This window comes from Macrosteles quadrilineatus, unplaced genomic scaffold (genome assembly GCF_028750875.1).
Source record: "Macrosteles quadrilineatus isolate MER2022 unplaced genomic scaffold, UCM_ALF_1.0 Scaffold_4__1_contigs__length_99947679, whole genome shotgun sequence".
In the NCBI taxonomy this organism is placed as follows: domain Eukaryota; kingdom Metazoa; phylum Arthropoda; class Insecta; order Hemiptera; family Cicadellidae; genus Macrosteles; species Macrosteles quadrilineatus.
This window is the reverse complement of record NW_026542597.1, coordinates 29,488,965-29,508,967: the sequence shown is the minus strand read 5'-3', so window position 1 is coordinate 29,508,967 and position 20,003 is coordinate 29,488,965. Positions and strand designations below refer to the sequence as shown.

The window sequence follows — 20,003 nt, the reverse complement described above, 5'->3', positions numbered from 1 at the left end:
AGAGCAAAGGTAAAACTACACAATTTCATAACAAACCATGAGTTATAAGACTATTTCTAACCTATGGTATGGTTTTCGTTATTTAAGCCGCAACAGAGGACATATCAGCATTGTTGCGAAGATTATTGTTTTTCTGTTGAATGATACCACGTGACACGTCACATGGCTCGAGAAGTAGACCAAAGGTGAATATTTTAATCAACACCACACATATTGATCATTGAATTCCAAATCAGCTTGAGATTATATTCACAGACACACGTTATTACTTTGACACTGTTCGTGCAAGATTGATCAACCGAAATCAACATTGACCCGTCTAACGACAATTTCACCAGCCACTCTTAGTCAAATTGTCGTACCGTGACATGTCTCTGTTGATGCTGAAATTAAGCTCTTCACCCGTTAAGGTACCCACCTTAATTTGCCTGATTTATTTAACATTCGTTGGCTTGACATATTTCAAATGCCTCGGTGGGATAAATGTGAACATACCGATGGAAACAGGTCAAGTCAATAAAAACGTGAAAGATGAGTGAAGTACGAGCTAAGTTTTGTCTACAATTTTTGAATAATTGTGGACGTTTCAAGACAGAATAGAGGATTATCATAGATTAAAGAGTGTAGACCCATGCTATGCTGACTTGATAAAATATTTGTACTCGGAATCTGCGTTGTTTAGGTTAGATTCTATTCCAACGACGCCATAGATATGAGCAAAGATATGAGTGACGACAAGTATTGAGAAAGGATGTTATGACTGATCATTTGATTCAAATCTACGAATATGGTAACAACACAGATCATTGCTGTAAGAACAACGTTTAAAACCCAATTTTATATACCGAAATGAAATTATAACTTAATTGCATTGAATTTAGAACTTAAATAATTCCTAAATATGTACTTAATATGGTTAACAGTCTAATTGCTATAATATTTTGATGAATTATGTTGCTATTCAAAATTTGCCAAATATCGTTTAGAAGTGTTATGTACATTACGGAAGGCTTGAAAAGGCTTAAGGATGATCAGTGGGTTTAATTTACTAGCTCACGGTATTGTATTTCCAGTCGGATTTTTCCACGGCCTCCTTTAACTACGGAGGCCGTGATTTTTCAATCCTTGTTTAGAGCTATATATAATTACAATATAAATTTATCTTTTAGCAAATATTTTCATCCCATCCTGTCCAATTGAAAACTGATTGTTTATAATTTGTATCAGCTGAAACAATGTTGTTCACATTCTCTTTCGTAGCTAATCAAAATTAGGAGTGTTTTTAATCGTTTAATTTATCCAAAAATTTAATTCAAAGTTTAATTTCGCGTTCAGTCGAAGTCACATTGGCACTTTACACGTGAGTAGAATTGCACTAACTTATCTTGAATTAATTAGTCGTTGTATTTAGTACTCGAAATAGGTTAATTAAGGACGCGATCTATGATCAGAATATGATTAGTATTAGCAAAACTTTACTAGGGAAAAGAAACTTTTACTTTAAATTGTTTGTGCAAACGATTTGATTTTTTAGACCCTTAAGTATATTTTACCTCTATCCTATTACTTTACTCCAGAGTGTTCCACACTCCCACGTCTAACCAAACTAACTAAATGTCAACTGCATATTATTGTCATAATGACATTGGCTATAGTAAACAGTAGGCTACATAACCTAGAGCAATGCAATTCTGGTTTTGGGTGTTCTGCCTCACTCTGTATACAATGGCAAGATCATTTATTTCTCAAAATTTCACCAAATTACTGCCAACGCTGCTTCCTATTGTTTGTTGTGGAGGGTAGGTTTCTAGGATGCAGGTACCTGACCTCAGCATGCGCTTTACCCAATAAATTCAGGAATCCCCCAGAAATACTCGAGGGGTGGTAGACAGGGTTGTTAATACAGGAGGGAGGGGTAGTAACATTGGAGCCAAACCTTCTAAGAAATGTATATTTTTTGTAGTATTTACGATTTAGGAAGTGACAAAAAGTTGTGATCCGCCCCAAATAAACCTCATTTTGTTTCAAAATGCAAGATCCAAAAATAAAGCAAATGATGACATATACAACTTTTGTAGATTTTCGTGCTTATTTTAATACGATATTTGATAATGATTAAAAAACTAATGTTAATAGCTAATTAATTGTGCTTAGATAAGTACAACATTCTATGCTTCACAACAACATAGAACAGCAAAGAAGAGAGAAAAATGCCTTTAAAACTAGCGTAAAACCAGGTATAGAACTAAATTTGTTATAAAAACACAAGTGAACTACCCTAGAGTCATGGCTTAAAGTCGAGCACATCGCCTCGCCTGTATATTTTTGTAATATTAATATTCGTCAGTTCATTTTGCCGAGTAACATAGTTCAGTTTGATTAAAATACCAATGTAATGATATTAATTATTTGTTGGGTTTATCTTTAATTTGAAGCTTGCTATGTCACACGCCCTTATTTATTACCTCTTCATCCCTACTTCCGTCTAACCCACAACCCACAAAACATTTTTAAAATAATACTGTAGGGAATCTTTCGGGGAGAACAGACTCAGAGCTATTCATGTGCCCTATCGTTTGTTGCGGAGGGTTGATTTCCAGAATCAGAAACACTGTTGGCAGACTGTCATACACTCATAATAAAGTGGCACAACTTTGATTCCGACTCTATATTGTAAATATATTTTTATTGTTAAAATCGATACACTGCAGAAGTTTGGTTTATGGTTAGGCTAAGTTTGGTTATCGAACGAATTTATACTTTAATCACAGACAGACAAGCTTGATTCTTGTTGTCTATACGCTTCTATGTTTGATCACACCATAAACTAACCAACATCAGCACAAGTAGACTTCTCATTCCATTGTAAATTTTGAAGCTATTAATTCTTTGTCTAGTTCGTGTTGGTGACACTGATCGCTAAGTGTCGTTAACATTTTGTTTCTATTATTCTAGGGTTAATTGGTTTATTTCATGATTTGTGCTTTACTATTTGGTCTTATAACCAGGGGACGAGTTATTGTTTAAGGCCCGGTTTCCCCAACTCATTTAAACTTAGTTTTAAGTTAAACGGCGATTTGAACGTAGTTTAACTTTGATTTGTGTTTCCCCAAATTTAAACTAGGTATTAATCTAAGTTCAAACTAAACCACCTCTCGACTTGGTTTAACTACTGGGGATAAAATAAACTGAGTTCAAATTAGTAAATTACAACAGTAACATAACCTCAAATCAAAACAAAAAGTAGGTGTTAAAACAATAATAATTGAAGCAACTACAAATTCATTTGGACGAAAATAGGCTTGGTTTAGGGCTAGCTTATAAGTTAAGTTTTATTTATAATTTATTGTTTTTATTGAGTTTTTTTTGTACATTTGATTTTATTTCAAGTTACTCTTAACTGAAACGGAAGAGTTTAATAGACATTTTCGAAGATGTAGATTATGACACTTTTATTACCTAGAACAAGAGGGCCTACTAAAATAAGGGACAGAATTTACCATTTCAATAAATGGAATGAATCTGAATTTGACAACAACTTATAATAACTTGATAACATAACCTTAAACAGTGATGCTATTCTAGCTGCATTCAGACTTTGCCAGTGTTGCCAATCCAAAATGGCCCAATTACCCCCTCCAGAGCAAAGAATTACCCGCTTTTTCTCAAAATTACCCTCAACAAACCAAAAATTCCCTTTTAACACTCTTGCCTGTCTCTAAAAGTAACGAATACAAATCCTGATAAATTAGTTTTGAGTAATCCCACAAATTAAGATGTAAAGAACTAAATATACGACTTGAGACTTGTAATTAACCTTCATAATGAAATTTTCAATCTTACTGACCTTAAAAAAATAATTACATTAAGTTACTTAGGCCTACAATGATTTGGTTTTTTTTTTTATGATAGCCTATGTGATATAATTATTTAGTAAATGAGAAAGTACTGTTAAAAATTTAATTTTTTATTAGTTTTAGGGAGAAAATATTGTTATTATAACCAATCAATATTATTATTCCCCTGTTTTATGTTTTTCATCCTCTTTAGAAGTAGACTAGAGACTAGACGGTATTTTCCTTCCACCATGGTATCAGCCTAAGGGACTTTGTTTTATCTATGGTATCAGACATTAAATTAAGGAAGGCCAGGCAACCAAAAGTTTTTCCACTCCAATCCAAAAGAAAAGACTACAAACAACCGTACTGACTGAAACTGAAACTGAACCGAACCGACCGACTGAACGCTGTAGCCTACTAGTGACTGAGTGAGAACTGAACCAAACTGATGAAGGTTAAGAGAAGTAGTGTAAAACAATAAAAAGTCTATGAAATTACTTTAATTTAAAAAAACACAGGGAAATATTTTTAGTTTAGTGAAATATAAAAGTAATAATACGAAAAACAAATAATATTTGATCAGTTGTCATTTACCCGCTTTTTACCCGCCTATTTGCCATTACCCGCAGCATTACCCCCAGGTAACTAAATTACCCGCTTTTCGGGTAATTACCCGCTTTTTGGCAACACTGGACTTTGCTGTTCTACTGAGTTGTAGCGCAGCGTTGTGGTGGTGGTTGTAGGAAACACTAGCCCAAAGCCCACCGAAGATTCCTTACAAATACACATTCAGGATTGCCAACCGCTCGAATTGCCGTTTATCTTAAACGAAGCCAGTAAAATGTTGGAGAAACCGAACACACATTTTAAACGGAGTTTAAAAATAAACTAGTTTATTATAAACGTAGTTTACACCATTTTGGGGAAACCGGGCCTAAGACTGGATCGTTTTATTTGGTTAAACTAGGTTTAACGTTACTGAAATAACAAGAAACAACTGGTAAACAAAACAAGACACCTAACCTACAGTGCTCTGGACGAAGCCAACAATAAAATATTGTATTCTGCTACAACACCAACACTAAAAATACAAGATAACAAATCTAGGGGATTTTGATGTTTTCTATATAGCAATACGATGGAATCGGATCTATGTTTCGCCATGTACGAAAATAAAAATTGGCGTGAACGTAATAAATAATCTAACTCTAAACAGAATCGATAAAGTTATAATTGATCCAATCTATAATATGTCAAATAGTACTAAAACTGATTTTGCTTCGGTACAGTATACATACAGTACCTGCTAGTACACAACATTTTGAAGTTATGTTTTTTCAAACTTAGAAGCCCTTATGTTGGCTAACTTGATTTCAGGCCATTGTTGATTGTTTAGTTTTTTACATACCTAACCTATTTCCGCTACCGTTCAAGGCAACGTTAAAGTTCAACAGTTTGTTTCTAAATTGTAAAAGTTCGTGAGCTACCTACCGTATTTTAATCATTGTTTGATTAATATATGAAATTCTTATAAGTCAATTAGTAATATAATAGTTATGTTTTATCGTTAAAATTTGTCACTAGTACAGACATGAAGGACCTTCATTTGGAAAGCTAATTAAAATCAACACTTGCTGGGTTTTCAACATAACAGCATAGGTTATTCTTATCAAAGATTGTACATATCAATAATTTTATTTTTTAATCTAGTCCTAGTTCTGCAGTGTTTTTATCTTAAGAAAACCTAATGTTTATCATGGATAATAATATGGAAAATGATACATCAGATTGTGGAATAATGGTTGGTATTTAAATCTAAGTTGGTTTTGGTTTAGCCCCTTAAGTAAGTTAGGCCTTCAAAAGCAATTTATATGTGTGTTTTTTTTACTTAAGACTGTAGGTCTATACAGCTTAACTTAACCCTTTCGCTGCCATAATTTTTTCATTCTAGACCGTAATTAACTTAAGTTAAATTGGTTTAAGTTATAGGCCTACACCTAGCCTAGAAGTATTTTCCTCATATAACAAGGCAGCAATTGTTTGTTTTGTTGTACATTCCCAAACTAAAACTAACATAGTGGCAAAGTTCTTTATTACGTTACCTCCCAAACAGTTCCCAACAGGCGTTCCCAGTCCCAGAGAGTTGTGGGATTTGGGGGATAAACCCCCCTTCAAAATATCACAGTAGACCCCCTTGTATAACTTATAATGGGTTGTAGGCTATGTTAATGAATTTTTTTAAATAATGCAATACAATATCTTAAACCTAAAATGTAACTCTAAAACATGTTTTAGGCTTTAATTTTTACTGAGTAGGTAGTGAAATCCTGAAACTGCCACTACTACCAAATGTTATGGGTAGATTTCCGTATCTGTTGGCACAACAACCGAATGAAAATATCGATTATTCGATTGTTTCATTTGATATATCGTTTGGTTAGTTAGGTTAGGTTCACCTTACCTAACTAGCTAAATGATATATCGATCGATATTTTCATTCGGTTGTTTGTGCCAACAGATACGGAAGTCTACCCAATGTTACCTATTTCTAGTTAGGACTGCATTGTATCTTAATTTGACATAAGACATAGAAACTGACCTCAAATGGATATAGGCTATAATGGGGATAAGCCAATATTCTGTTTTGGTTGTCTTAATTTGGATTTTTAATCACAATTATTTTTGTCGCTGTAAGTTTTAGGCTACTTTAATGATCAAACTGTTTTCAGTTTTGTAGGCCTACATAAGAAAATTACTTCTGTCGTCCAAAAGTTCTGAAATGTGCTACAAAGTTTAACTAAAACTTGAATGGTTTAAGGTTTACTACATGTATTCCTAGAATAAACTAATTTGCCATGTCAGTCATGAATTTGAGCGTCTTCTGTGATATTCTTTTATTTGTTTGGCCATTACAGGAGGGTGCAGTGTCCACTCTATCTTCTCTATGTGGAAATTTGAAAGGACTTCTTGAAGATCTCTCTCATCCCCCGGACTGCTTTGATCTTGCTCCGGAATTGCTTCGGCTGACCCAGAGTATCAAGGTTCTGCGCTCTAACGTTGAGTTTATTGTTGGCCCTTTTATTGCCTCAAAGAAGAAAGGTAAATTAACATTATAGGGTTGTAGGCCTACCATTAGTAAAACTATTGACAATTTCTGTCTGTATATCTTTTTTTATCTATAAGTATAAAAGAGGATGTTTGTATTTATATATATATATATATTTGTTTGTTTGGCAGTGATAAACTCAGACACCGCTGAACCGATTGCCACGAAACTTGGTACATACGTGTAGAATTTCATGGAATAGGTTTATACACCATCAATTTCGTGTCCGTCCAATCGGCTCCGCCCCAGTGGCTCTGGAGTTTCCCATGTTAACCTTATAAGAAGTGGAATTAATGAATCTTAACAGCTGTTTCAACTAAACAAGTTGGTTCTGTTCTATGATGTTCAATAGCATTAAAGTTACAAGGATTACCAACAGGGTACAGCACTATTATTTCTTTTACATTTATGACAAAAGCTAAATAATTTGCAACCAAAAGGTGAGTGAGCGTAGCGAACGAACTTCAACCTGGAGGCGAGTTAGCGTAGCGAACGAGCTAACCTGAAGGCAAGTGAGCGTAGCGAACGAGCTAACCTGAAGGCAAGTGAGCGCAGCGAACGAGCTAACCTGAAGGCAAGTGAGCGCAGCGAACGAGCTCCAACCTAAAGGTGAGTGAGCGTAGCGAACGAGCTCCAACCTAAAGGTGAGTGAGCGTAGCGAACGAACTTCAACCAGGACGTGATTGAGCCATGCGAACGAGATCATCTTGAAAATTAAGAAGTTAAACGGGGCAAAGCCCGCGGGTTACAGCTAGTTCCTCATAAAATGAATACCATCAGTTTTGTCAGGCAAAGAATGAAATAACTAGGATTGCTTTCAGAGTACCTAGTAAAAGTCTGTTCCACTAGCAGTTACGTTTTTATAAATTTGTTTGTCAAAGTAGGAAAAAAGTCTTCATGGCCTAATATAAGTAATTTGTTAAACATTTGGTCAATGGTAACTGGTCCTTTCAGTTTGGCTTGGTTCAATATTTAATGCATTCTACAAAAATCAGTAATTTATGTCAGCACACTCTTTTAAGCAGCAATCACTCATATTATTAGGCCTATAAAACTAACTAAAACTTTAATGTGGAAATGGTATCTAGAATTTAGTTCTATTTTACTGACTATTGAATCCATCCCCATGTTAAAGTTGTCGCCAGTTTTTAAATCAAAATCACAATTGTACCGTAGTTGATGTGAGCCAATGACAGATTGTGCTTAATGATTTCTGTTGAATAAACAAACGTTTTACCAAAGTCATGAGTCATACTAATGGAATGACATATTGTGAAATTTAGTAACTGTTATGGCCTATCAACTATATCAGCAATAGAAAATAAGGTTGAATATTGAATTTTGACAGTAACCCATTCTGTGACTGGCTCACACAACTACGTTCTTTTTAATAGTAAATTGACGACAGCTGGTAGATGGGATGTCTACTTCAGTATCCAATAATTGTCAATGTTATCAATAGTCAAATATTGCATCTAAGCCTATGGTCAGGGGTATGTATCATAATTCAAGCCTAAACTAAGTTATAGAATAGATTAATTGGATTGGACATTTTGGAAGTAGAAAAATGTTAAATCTTCATAGTTGTTGTTCAATCCACAAAGTTTTCAACCTGATTAATTTAATTTTTGACAAAGAATAGATCATCATGTACTGAACACTCTTTCATATTTGTAATCTTTAAGGTTACTATTAGACAAAAATAGCTAAGAGGCTTGGTGCTTGCCTTGCCTTACAAAAGGTCACTGGTTCAATTCAGAGAAAAGCCAGGAGTTTTTAAACAAATTAGGCACAAAACTGGGCACTGGGCCCAGCTTTCCTTGATCACGTGGTTATCAATGAATTATCCTTACTAATGAAACAGCTGATCTTAGTCAGTAACAAAGCTACACAGATCATCTCATGCCATTCTACACTCATCGTTTACACATACTTAGCTTAAAAATATATGTTAAAGTATTAAAATAACCTGGGTACTGTCAAGACTCACCCTCTTCCGGCGCCGTATTATATTTGTATTACAAGAATTGTTACTGTCTGGACTACTAGTGTTAAAAATGTTTTGTTTACTGTATCTTCTGTGTTATGTGCAATGCTATGTGTATAGCATTTAACTTTTGATGAACTCCACCATAAGGAATATTTAATCATCTCTTGACATTCTGACCTGATAATGTGCTCCATCCGAAGCCACAAACAGGCCCGGTCTGGCTCCATTGGAGGCCCTCGGCTAGATGTTGATTTGAGGCCCCCAGCCAGAAATAAAACAAAGGACCATGGGGTGCTCTCACGGCAACAATTAGTTAGCATATATGTTTGCTGCATGCCGCAGGTGCATAAAAGGGGCCTAATGTGGTTTTAAATGATTAAAAGTTTTTGATAATTTTTATTAAATTAATAATTGCTAAATTTCCATAAATTAAAATTTTTGTATTTATAAATTTAATTCTAAGGTATCAATCAATTTAAATTTGATATAAAATTTGCTCGTATTTCTATTCACCTCTACAGCTGCCATAAAATTGAAAGGTCTATTCTTAAAATTGTTTTAAGTCTTCAATTTAAAAACAAGACCAAAACCTAGTTCTTGGAGTTTTTGTCATACATGGTAAAAAAGCATATCACGTACCACTTTTGAATTTTGAATACATCTATGAATGGACCACATTTACTGTTTATCACACACTTTACTCCATAGTTGTACTTCAGCAACAAAGACAAACAGAAATAATCAAAAGTATTTTAATTTAAACGTTGTAAGGCTTACAAAAAACTTCTGATGATTTCCGCCTGCCTGTTTGCGACTTCTCATTGTTAGCAGAATCGGAACTGAAACCAGCTAACCTGCTAACCATAAGTTCAAACAGTTTGACTTTATATTTGTTTTTATTTTGAAATATTTCCTATCCATTTTTATTTTACTTGCCCCATTTGGGTGCACACGTTTCATTTTATAAACTGAACGATTCACGTGTTAGTAATCTTTCAAACAATACGTCCTAACCCACTACGTAGGAATGACTGGAAACAGTCGTCGGTGATTAAACTAGTCGTAACACCATACTCGACCTTTTGGTGTTGAGATGAGGCTGACTGGTCGAATAAAATCTGTTGTAGATAAACTGACGGATAGGAATTGGGAACAGTTTTTAGGGATGATACATAAAATGTAATTGCATTTATTTTTGTTGTTTAAAAAAATATAAAATTGCCAAGACACTGTGTTTTATATACTGATGATTTAGATTTTAATGCCTGCAGTAAAATCTGTTTTAAAAACCAGGTAACAAATAAATAGGAATATTTGTTATACTGAGTTAGAGACATTAGGCCTACTGAATAATTTAAATCTTGCAGTCATGTAATAAAATAATTTTTTTTAAATTAATTGTAAATGTTGTCATTCTATTACGTTTGATACCAAAGTAACAGAACAAAATATTAATGCAAATGACAACAAACAATAGGAATCAAGCGGGAAAACTCCAATGTTTAAAGTAAAATTATATTCGATAATTTTCTTTGCAATGACTGAAACCACTGCACCGATTGAATGCCACCAGTTGTTGTTGTAGTGGAATTCTCTCGGTTTTTCATTAGACTGAAAAAAAAACCACTGGTTTTAAAAACAACCCATTGACAAATTGACTAGTCGATAGTTTTTTCCAGTCGGTTGTCCCATCACTAAGCTGTCTGCTTGAGTCCAGACACCAGACATATTGCAGACGCGCCGGCACGGCAATGTCTCGTCACTACCGCGGAGTGCTGGGCACTGAGGTGATTCGAACGGTGTGTTGCAGTGAGATCGGTGACTATCCTCTAGTACCGAGTGACTATCACTGTACTTAGGGGCTACCCCTAACTGTAATTCAATTAAAAAAAGAGTATTGTTTATTAAAAATTGTTTTTGCAAGACTACGCTGTGAAACAGTTAAACAACATATTTTTTTATTATAACTAAATTTTTTTGAATTGATTTTTTGGCTTTTGGAGGCCCCCTTGAGGCGGAGGCCCTCGGGGATCGCCGACCAGCCGCCCTGGCCAGACCGGGCCTGGCCACAAAACAGCTGTAGTCTTTGTAAACTAGGCTACAAAAGATCGTTTTGGACAGTAACCAGGCAATTTAAACCACTACAGTTAATACAGGCCATATTAGGCCATACCATCTTTAAAACATGGGCCAAGGTTGGTATCTAAAAGCAAAGACAACTTACAATTATCTTATTTTTACAGAAATGTCTACAATACTGGAGGAGCTGGAGGCTATTCGCACCAAGTACCACAACCTACAGAGAGAGTGGGACAGTCAGCAGGAACACCTGGGCCGAGTACAGGGCGAGATGTTCCGCATGAGGTCACAGCTGAAGAGTCAGAGTAGCTTCTGTGCCAGCATGGGAGCCATCATGGGCAGTCTCATGTGGAAGACTACAAGAATGGCCAGTGTTGTGGACGTTCTGCTTAGCACGGTCAGTCAAACTATTAGTTTAGTTGTTGGATACTGCCTGAACCACAAATTAAACTTTTACTTCTAAAAAATATGTTGACAAATTTTTGATTTAAAAGCTATTGAGCCTGGACAAAGTTATTTTCTTGAATTTAAGGGATTATTGTGGACATTTTCATCACAATTTAGTGAAAAACAAAATTTTTACGTTATGAGATCTGAAATCTGATCCTGTTGTACAAGAAAGAATCCAAAGCATGAAAAGATCAATAGGCCTACACAAACACAGCCGAATAGTGAAAATCACATAAGGAAACCACAAAGTGATCTGTTTATAGAAGTAGAAACAGGAAAGAAAAAGTAAATAAAAACAATAGTTAGTACAACTAGCTGTTACCCACGGGCTCCACCCCGTTTACTACATAAGTATTAATAAAAATATTGATTGGTTAAGTTAAGCTGAAATAAACAAAGCAGAATACAGTAATGGTAATACAAACAAATAATAACAGCTGAGGTATTTTTAACATTAGGTAAATGGAAAGTTCCCTTTGGAAAGCAATTACGACCTTATAGGGCAATTTATGAAATAATGGATAATTTTGCGCAAGGTTTCTCGTCATGACGAACATTTTAAGTATATGGTTTATGGGGGTGTGACTTGTTGTAGTTTTCTCAAAAGTTCATGGGTACTTTTGGCTTTATATATAGATGGTGGGTGTGTAAAGGGTTATAAAACACAATGGACACCTCTGCACTAGATGGTGGCCCAAGTGACTTCTAGTTTTTTATCAATCATGATGAAAAAGTCTGCAATAATATCTTGTCCAGGCCTGCTTCAGTAAAAAGCTGTCAGGTGCGCAAGAGGTTTGTTGGGGGCAGAGGGATGCCAAGAGAGAACATTTCCCCTAATAAAAGAGGAGGAGGGATGCCAACATCTCTTGGGCCCATAGTGTGTCACATGCAAACCTCATTGCGGGCCATTAAAAGTTTTCGAAATAATAAATAACATAAACCCTTTATTAAAAATTTTATAAATCATAAAGAATTATTTTGCACAGTAAGTTAAGACAACTTTCATAAGGAAAACTTTCCTGCTGCCACCTTACAGCCTACTCCAGCTGCCTCCGATGGTTAAAACTACATCCATCTATAGACCTACCGGTATTACTGCATCCATTTCATTATTGCTTCAAATTTCTACACCAACCCTGAATTTGCAGAACCGGGTGAGCGAGTTTCTCTGCATCGTGAGTGGCTCCCTGGAGTCGTTCATGGAGACTTACACTCTGACACTGCCAGACGTCAGCACCAGTGAGATGCAGTTCATCCTCTCCTTGGTGGGCATTGTGGCCAACGTGGCGGCTACGCCTGACGGACGACAGTTCCTGGTCACTGACCCCAACGGTAAAGAACTGATCGACCAGATGATCTCAGCCCTGCTCAGCATACGAGATGAAACTGGTGATTCCCTAAAGAGGTGAGACTGATTGGGAGCCAAGATGGTTTGTTATTTTAAGATGTTTTTGGAATGTGGACATTAACTCTTTGAGCCTCAGGGACTTTCATCAACTCATCCACACCTAATTAAATTATGTTTTCTATTTTGTAAAAAATGTTATGTAAATGTTTTTGGTGTGGACACACACTCCGGGACGAGTAAAAATGATCAAAGTGCCTGATTAGTTGCAAAGCACAAAGAATCTACATATCCTGTCAATCAATATACACCTGAGCCATCCGACACTATTTGGGTGGGTCTCTCCCACCCAGCTTCACCACAGAGTCTAATTCATCATGAGATCTGCCACCAGACCTGGCAGAATTGGGATTTGAACCCTTAACCAATGGTGCTGCCTCCTGACCAGAGTGACAATACCCAATGAATACAAACTCTATAAGAAGCGCAATGCCTTTGATAAAAATTCATTCTGGGAAAATTTGAATTTTGTACAGTTTGGCGGCCGCTAAGGAGTGAAGGCGTTACTATTGTGAGTGTGCAGCCAAGTCAGCTGACTGAGTGAGACAAAGAATCGGCTCAAAGAGACAAAAATAGAGTAGTGCAGCTGCCGTGGGAGCATTTCCTAGCAGCGGCCTTGCGAAGCTCATTCCAGCGGCAACATTTTTGAGTCTGACTATTGTCCATAAGTATTTAGCTTCTTAAAGGGTTTGTACTCATTGCAATGACTTTGTCTCAGGCATTGATCAGACAAAATGTATTCCACACTAACAGCACTGGTCATTAAAAAAACCTAAGAGTAGTAATTTTAAACTTGGAGTTGTATTCTGATACCTATATTGCCGCAAGAAAAGGTAATGTTATCGACTTTTGGTGCTCAAGAATTAAATAATTGTGTGTTTAAAAAAAATATTCTAGGCTATTCATTTTTAAATCAATGTCACTTTAGTTTTTAGTTTTAGTGTTAATAGAAATTGAAGTATAATGTCATTTAAGATTCACAGTATTTGTACTGTAACCTCAATCATAATTTTTGTTCTTTCACCAGGGTGATACTCATGAGCCTGTACAACCTAAGCATCAATCAGCTTGGGCTGATTGTGTTGCTAGACCACACCTCGCTGTTTGGAGAGTTGGCCAAAGACATTCAAAGTGACTCCAACCCAGAGTTGAGACTGTTGTCACTGAGACTGCTTCAGTCACTCACCATGCAGATACCTTCTACCAAGGCCTTTGATGACATGTACCATGCAGTGAGTACTGTAGTTAGTGGTGGCAAGGTGTGAAAAATTTGTTAGGGTCATAATTTCAAGTTTTGGGTAGCTGAGTACCTACCTACAGATACAGTGCTAGCCCAGTAATCAGTAAGTTATTGGTTTAATTTTCAGAGAATTAAGTACCGGTAACTTTTTTGAAGGTTTGAAACTGTGTCCAGCTGTCAGTTATTATTTGGCTTTTATAAATATCAGTGGTTAAAAACAGCTGGTCTTATCTATATAAATAAAATTAGAATTTAGTCTGTACATTGCTCAAAATTATAAATTTTTAGATTATTTTTCCGTTTTATACATTTAAGAAGCCGAAACAAGTCTCATCTCTATTTCTGTGTGTCGGTCTGTCTGTTACGGCCCAAGAGGCATTTTACGCAGCCTTCTCCTGAAAAACGAGAGTGCCTATCAAAATCCAAATAATTTTAATGTACTCACTGGATTGGTGAGATTGTCTTTAGCCATTAAAATATGGCCTCACTATTTTTTAAATATTCAGTAATAAATTTAAACAAGACGTCACACGAATTCACAATTTCAGGCGATAAATATATACATCATACAAATATGCATTATGACGATAATGCAGTTGGTTCTATAACATTGTCAAAGTTATAATGGTTGAACTTCTCAAAATATAAGTATCATCAAAGAAGTGTATCACAAAGTTATTTTTCTCTTCCATTAATATCTATTACTCTGATGGTTCTTGAGCTACTCCTAAGCATAAACTCTGTTCCATTACACAAAATAAGACCCGTGGTTTGCAAGTGATGCACTATGGGCCCGAGAGATAACTGCGCCCCTCTCCACCCACTTTGTCGAGGAATTTTTCTCTTACCTGCGCCCCCAATAAATCTAAAACCTCATCACCCATAAAAGTGGCCATCAAAAAATTAGTTTTACATTTTTATCTTTAGAGCAAAAAATATATTTTTGAATTGGAACATCCTTTTGTTCAGATTCCCATGGATAAAATCAAGGAACTAACCAACACAACTGATGCTGACATGCGACTCCTGGCCAAAAATATACTACAGAGTTTGGAGCGAGCTTATACCAAATTTGGCGCCCAGACTCCGGACAGTACCACCTCTGGTATTGACATTTGTCGACGTGATCCAGCCAACAAGTCTGTTTGCTCTCTTCTCAGCTCTGTATGAAGATAACAACATCAATGCATCAGTCATCCAGTATTTTAAAATGTGATTCTTTTTAGTCCGAACTACCTTTCAGTGACAGTAAAATTATAATTTTAAAATGGTTTGTTTTTAATTTTGGCATTTTGAGTAGTAGTTTAACTAAGAAAAATAAGTGATATATTAGTTGTTTGTCGAAAATTAGGTAGCCTCTTTTCCTTTACAAGCAGTCTTTGTCCATAGTCTCGCGGTATCGATCTAACATTAACAATATTACAACTGAGTTACAATATTTTTTTATGATTTTTAAATTTTCTTAAGACTGACTTGTATTTGATGAAGCCATTGTAAATTAAATTTTTAAGATTAATCCTGTTAATAGCCTTTTTATTTTGAAAACTTGATAACACTTTTACCATCCTTATTCCTTATCCTTATAGATGTTATTAATTGATGAGAGACTGTACAATTTATCACAGCATGGTACATATATGCCACGAGTAAAATTCCCATCAACATCACACGTTAAATTGTATTTAATTTCTAAGCTTCAAAAATAACTGTGGATGTAGAGATTTTAAAAGGACACGAAGAAACATTTTTAAGCATGCATTTACTAGCTAATAAAAATTTAATATACATCTATATATTTAATACACAGTTGTAACATTACTGTATAAATTGTAACCTTAAAAGTTAACAGGTCACCTTACTTCCAAAGTTTTTATGAAGGTCACTTTCGGGTAATAAATCACAGACTTTTCTTATAAATTAATTATAAAGTGTCTTTGCTCCAATAGTTCTGACAAACAACTTTATTTTCCTCCTTAAATTCTTTCCTTGTTTGTAAATTTTCAATTTTTTCGCTTCTTCCATCTTCAGTTGTTGAATGACTTCTCTAATATCTTTGGAAATCAGCTCTGGCTTCTCCTTCAGTACTTGAAGGCCTGTAATCTCACTATGCCAGGCTGAGTTGGCTTTTAATATCTTTTTATGATGTTTTTTATTTGGACAGCTTTTAGGTAAATTTGAAGCTGTCACAACATTAATGGAATTAACATCGACCAAATAGTCTTCTAATTTGAAATATTTAACACTGGTGACATCCTTTAGAACAATTCCACGATTTAACAGAAATTTTTTATGCTTCAAATACTTTTTCCTTTCTTTTTTTGTAAACTTCTTTCCTTGATACTGCTGCTGAATCAAGTGGTTATATAGTTTTACGGAGTGATTCACAGCTGAAACGCACAAAATTAAATAGATTAATGTCATGGTGAACAATATAGATAGTACATAGTAAACTATCAGTATAGTAATAATATTTAATTTATCACTGGACTTTTACAAAATAATAATTAGAAAACTAAATGACCAGGATAACTAGAACCTGATAATTATAAAAAAGTTTTAAGTTGAAAAATACACTATGCTATAGCCTACACTTTATTTTCCCAAATTACGATCATTCAAAACTGTTTATTCTAAAATTTTCAAATCAGGTTTATGAAAATGGTTTGTAATATGGTAGTGCTTTACAAATGTGCTAACAATTGCTGCTGCTTGTGCACCTTTCGTGCTTCCTTTTTTATCACTCTTTTAGCGAATTTCCCTATTTATACTTTAAATGTGTTGCATAACATGAATTACTTTACACAACAAAATATATGCAGAAAATGGAAATTACATAAGTTGTTTTTTTTAGGCCCAGAAGTGGAGGACGGACTCGTCTTAGGTAATTAAATGTTAATGATTTTCTAGAAGAAGATCGAACCTCCACTGGGCAAGTGGAAAATTGCTTCTCTGCACTCTGCGTCCTGTGCTCTCCTTCAGCACCTAGAAAATTGCTTCTCTGCACTCTGCGTCCTGTGCTCTCCTTCAGAACCTAGAAATTTGCTTCTCTGCACTCCGCATCCTGTGCTCTCCTTCAGCACCTAGAAATTTGCTTCTCTGCATTCCGCGTCCCGTGCTCTCCTTCAGAACCTAGAAATTTGCTTCTCTGCACTCCGCATCCTGTGCTCTCCTTCGGCACCTAGAAAATTGCTTCTCTGCACTCCGCATCCTGTGCTCTCCTTCGGCACCTAGAAAATTGCTTCTCTGCACTCCGCATCCTGTGCCTAGAAAATTTCAGTTTGAGACAAGAGGAGAGCCCACTTTCTGCGCCTAGGAAAACCCAGCGTTATATTGTACTCAATATAAATAATCTACAAGCGCATATATCTGACTGACCTGCTAGTTTGTTATTCATGACCCTGTCAATGACATCAATGTCTGACTCATTTACTATGTCCTCAGTATATGTAGCATCACTGTCACTGTTTGAGTCATCTTCACAATCACTGTCACACACACTTGCATCTTTAGATTCAATCTCACACACTTTCTGTTGGTCATTCACTTGTACTGATGATGATGAGATCGGAGAGGTAGAATTATCATTGGTAGAGTGTGAAGCAACTGGTTGAACTGAAACATTATTTTCCCTGTCACCCTCCGTTTGGTTAGCTGAAGCCTGCTCATTGCTGAAAAGCCCAATAAAATACACTTAGTGTCCTAAAAGTCAAAGTATTGAAATGACGGACTATTTTTTATATAGAGCAAATCGTTTTGTTGCTAGACCATCAAGCCAAAAAATGAATGAATGACCAAGATAAATGTTTTCACAGAGATTTGTTGTAGACATATATGTTTCAGACTTGATTTATTTTATTATTTTATTTAATCAAAGCAAATACAACACTAAAGAAATTGATAAAAACAAAAAACTATTTTAGTCTTATAGGAATTGTAATTGAACCATAGAGATGAACAGATTATAACTGGAGTCACCACTCTGTGTTTAAAAAGCGTAGCTACTGTTTTAGCTGTTTATCGTGTTGTTTGGCCATGGTTGGATAGCTGTCAAATTCATTCCAATCATGCTAGTTGGGTTATTTGATGTACTTTTATCAACAATTTTAATTATTGCACGTTAAAACCAGTGTAATTAAAGTAACTTCAAAACATTATCAATTGTTTTTTAATACTAAATAATAACTTACTTTCCTCTTGTCAAGTTCCTAATGATTTATTTTGAAAATAGTCAACTTTCCTGGTTTGGAGATATTGGTGTAGGCCTACTTACATATGGCATTGATTGAAGAACGACCCTCAGGTGTACAAGAATGGTGCAAGTTTAATGTTTTCCTAACACAACCTGAAAAATTCCCACCATAATTTGACAGGTGGTCCAAACCGAGACAGTGTGACCAACAAAACACACAATCATGCGGCCATCTTGAAGGCTCCCTTTTCATTAGATGTTTGATCCGGGAGTAGTGACTTCAGTTAAAATCCATTCATCACCATGAATTAAAAATATTGTTTAGTTATTTTAATACATTCCAACCAAACCTAAGCAAGCAGATTTTACAGATGAATTGGATAGTCTGCTTTACTGGCTATTACTTCTACATCTGTTAAAAAAAATAACATGATAGAGATTAATTGATCATCTGACAATGGGTAATCAAATAACATCTTGATTAGTATTTTACATGTTGGTAATATTATGCAGATAAAATACAATGGTTTTTATGTAACTTATGTGTGAGGTGACACTTTGCTGCATACGAGAGAAATGTTTATGGACAAGCCGCAGGCGAGTGTGGAAAGTTTCTTGAGTGCAGAAAAGGCAATTTGCACTGCGTTACACATTATATTTTTCCTACAGTTATTATTAAGGATATAAATAATTAGTCTTTCAAACACTATACATCACGTTTTAGGTTAGGTTAAATCCAAGTGTTGAACGAAATTGGAAACACTGCAACAGTTAGTCGTAGTTTTGTGTTCACAACTTATTTTTAAGCATAAACATAAAGCATGCCGTTTTGTTTGGTTGGAATACTGGAGTGTGGTAAAAAAAGAGTGCGGCAAAAGTAAAAATAGTGCAAAAAAGTAAGTAAATGCAGCAATTAGCAACTATCTGTACTATAATCAGTGCAAGGAAGCCCACTTTGTCACACGACTGTAGGAAAAATGATTTCTAACACTGAAGTTTTAATATCTATATATTTAATACACAGTTGTAACACTGTTTTCTCAGTAATTACTGGACCGATCTACAAGATTTATGTCTCAAATTAAAGGGGATAGTGTGTAGATTTGCGGAACTTCATTAGAATTTACGTTTTTTCTAAGGGCTACGACCTACAGCCCTTTAAAGGTCGAGTCAATACAATTCTTATTGAAGAATATAATACACAGTTTATCAATTATTCGTCAGCTGTTTAATGTTTGTCAGACATTTGTTATTATTTTTATAACCTCACTTTCAGTATGCAATTATTAAACTTGGAGTTTCTGTTTATAAACACACGATTTTGATCAAGGAAAGTGTTTTTGTTAAATTATTTTTTAAATGTTTTAGTTTTCCTGCAAAGTGATCTGAAGGAAAGTGGTAATTGAGTTTAAGTTTGAGTATGGAATGTGAAATAATACCCATAGTAGGGAATGGAAACTTATTGTTTTGATCAATATAATTTATTCTCTACGGCCACCAGAATAATCTTGCAAGTTGTAAATATAATTGCTAATGAGTGGGAATAGTAGGTGACGAATCTTACTCAAGATCAGAGTTATACGTTCAGTGGTACCAAACTTTACCTTCTCGAGATGGCGAGTACGCTGGGATACGTGGAACTACAATATATCAGTGAATTTTTTTTCAAGTACACAGGTAAGTGCCTTGAGAAACTGTGACTTAC

General features: G+C 35.2%; 2 protein-coding genes across 6 annotated transcripts in view; one reads left to right on the top strand and one right to left on the bottom strand.

Annotated features, from left to right (window-relative positions):
* Positions 1-1,227: 1,227 nt before the first annotated feature.
* LOC128992177 (heat shock factor 2-binding protein-like) lies at positions 1,228-15,377 on the top strand. 2 transcript variants are annotated; one of them, XM_054415627.1, is made up of 6 exons: positions 1,228-1,360; positions 6,755-6,938; positions 11,179-11,411; positions 12,613-12,869; positions 13,897-14,101; positions 15,079-15,377. In XM_054415627.1, exons 3-6 carry the CDS (start codon positions 11,181-11,183, stop codon positions 15,277-15,279), a joined length of 894 nt encoding a protein of 297 aa, XP_054271602.1. In that variant the 5' UTR covers positions 1,228-1,360; positions 6,755-6,938; positions 11,179-11,180; the 3' UTR covers positions 15,280-15,377. The 2 variants fall into 2 exon arrangements, with proteins under 2 accessions (XP_054271602.1, XP_054271601.1); XM_054415626.1 differs by lacking the exon at positions 1,228-1,360 and adding an exon at positions 5,362-5,640.
* Positions 15,378-15,867: 490 nt separating this feature from the next.
* Positions 15,868-20,003, bottom strand: part of LOC128993603 (NF-kappa-B-repressing factor-like) — a 63,524-nt gene continuing 59,388 nt past the window's right edge. The window contains exons 8-9 of one of the 4 annotated variants that reach the window (XM_054417592.1): positions 17,485-17,777; positions 15,868-16,496 (exon numbers count right to left, since the gene is read on the bottom strand). In XM_054417592.1, the coding sequence (XP_054273567.1) occupies positions 16,027-16,496; positions 17,485-17,777 (763 nt within the window). In that variant the 3' untranslated portion in view covers positions 15,868-16,026. Of the gene's footprint in view, positions 16,497-17,484; positions 17,778-18,379; positions 18,452-20,003 lie in introns of those variants that run through there. The other 3 variants (XR_008490776.1, XM_054417594.1, XM_054417593.1) reach the window with 3 other exon arrangements.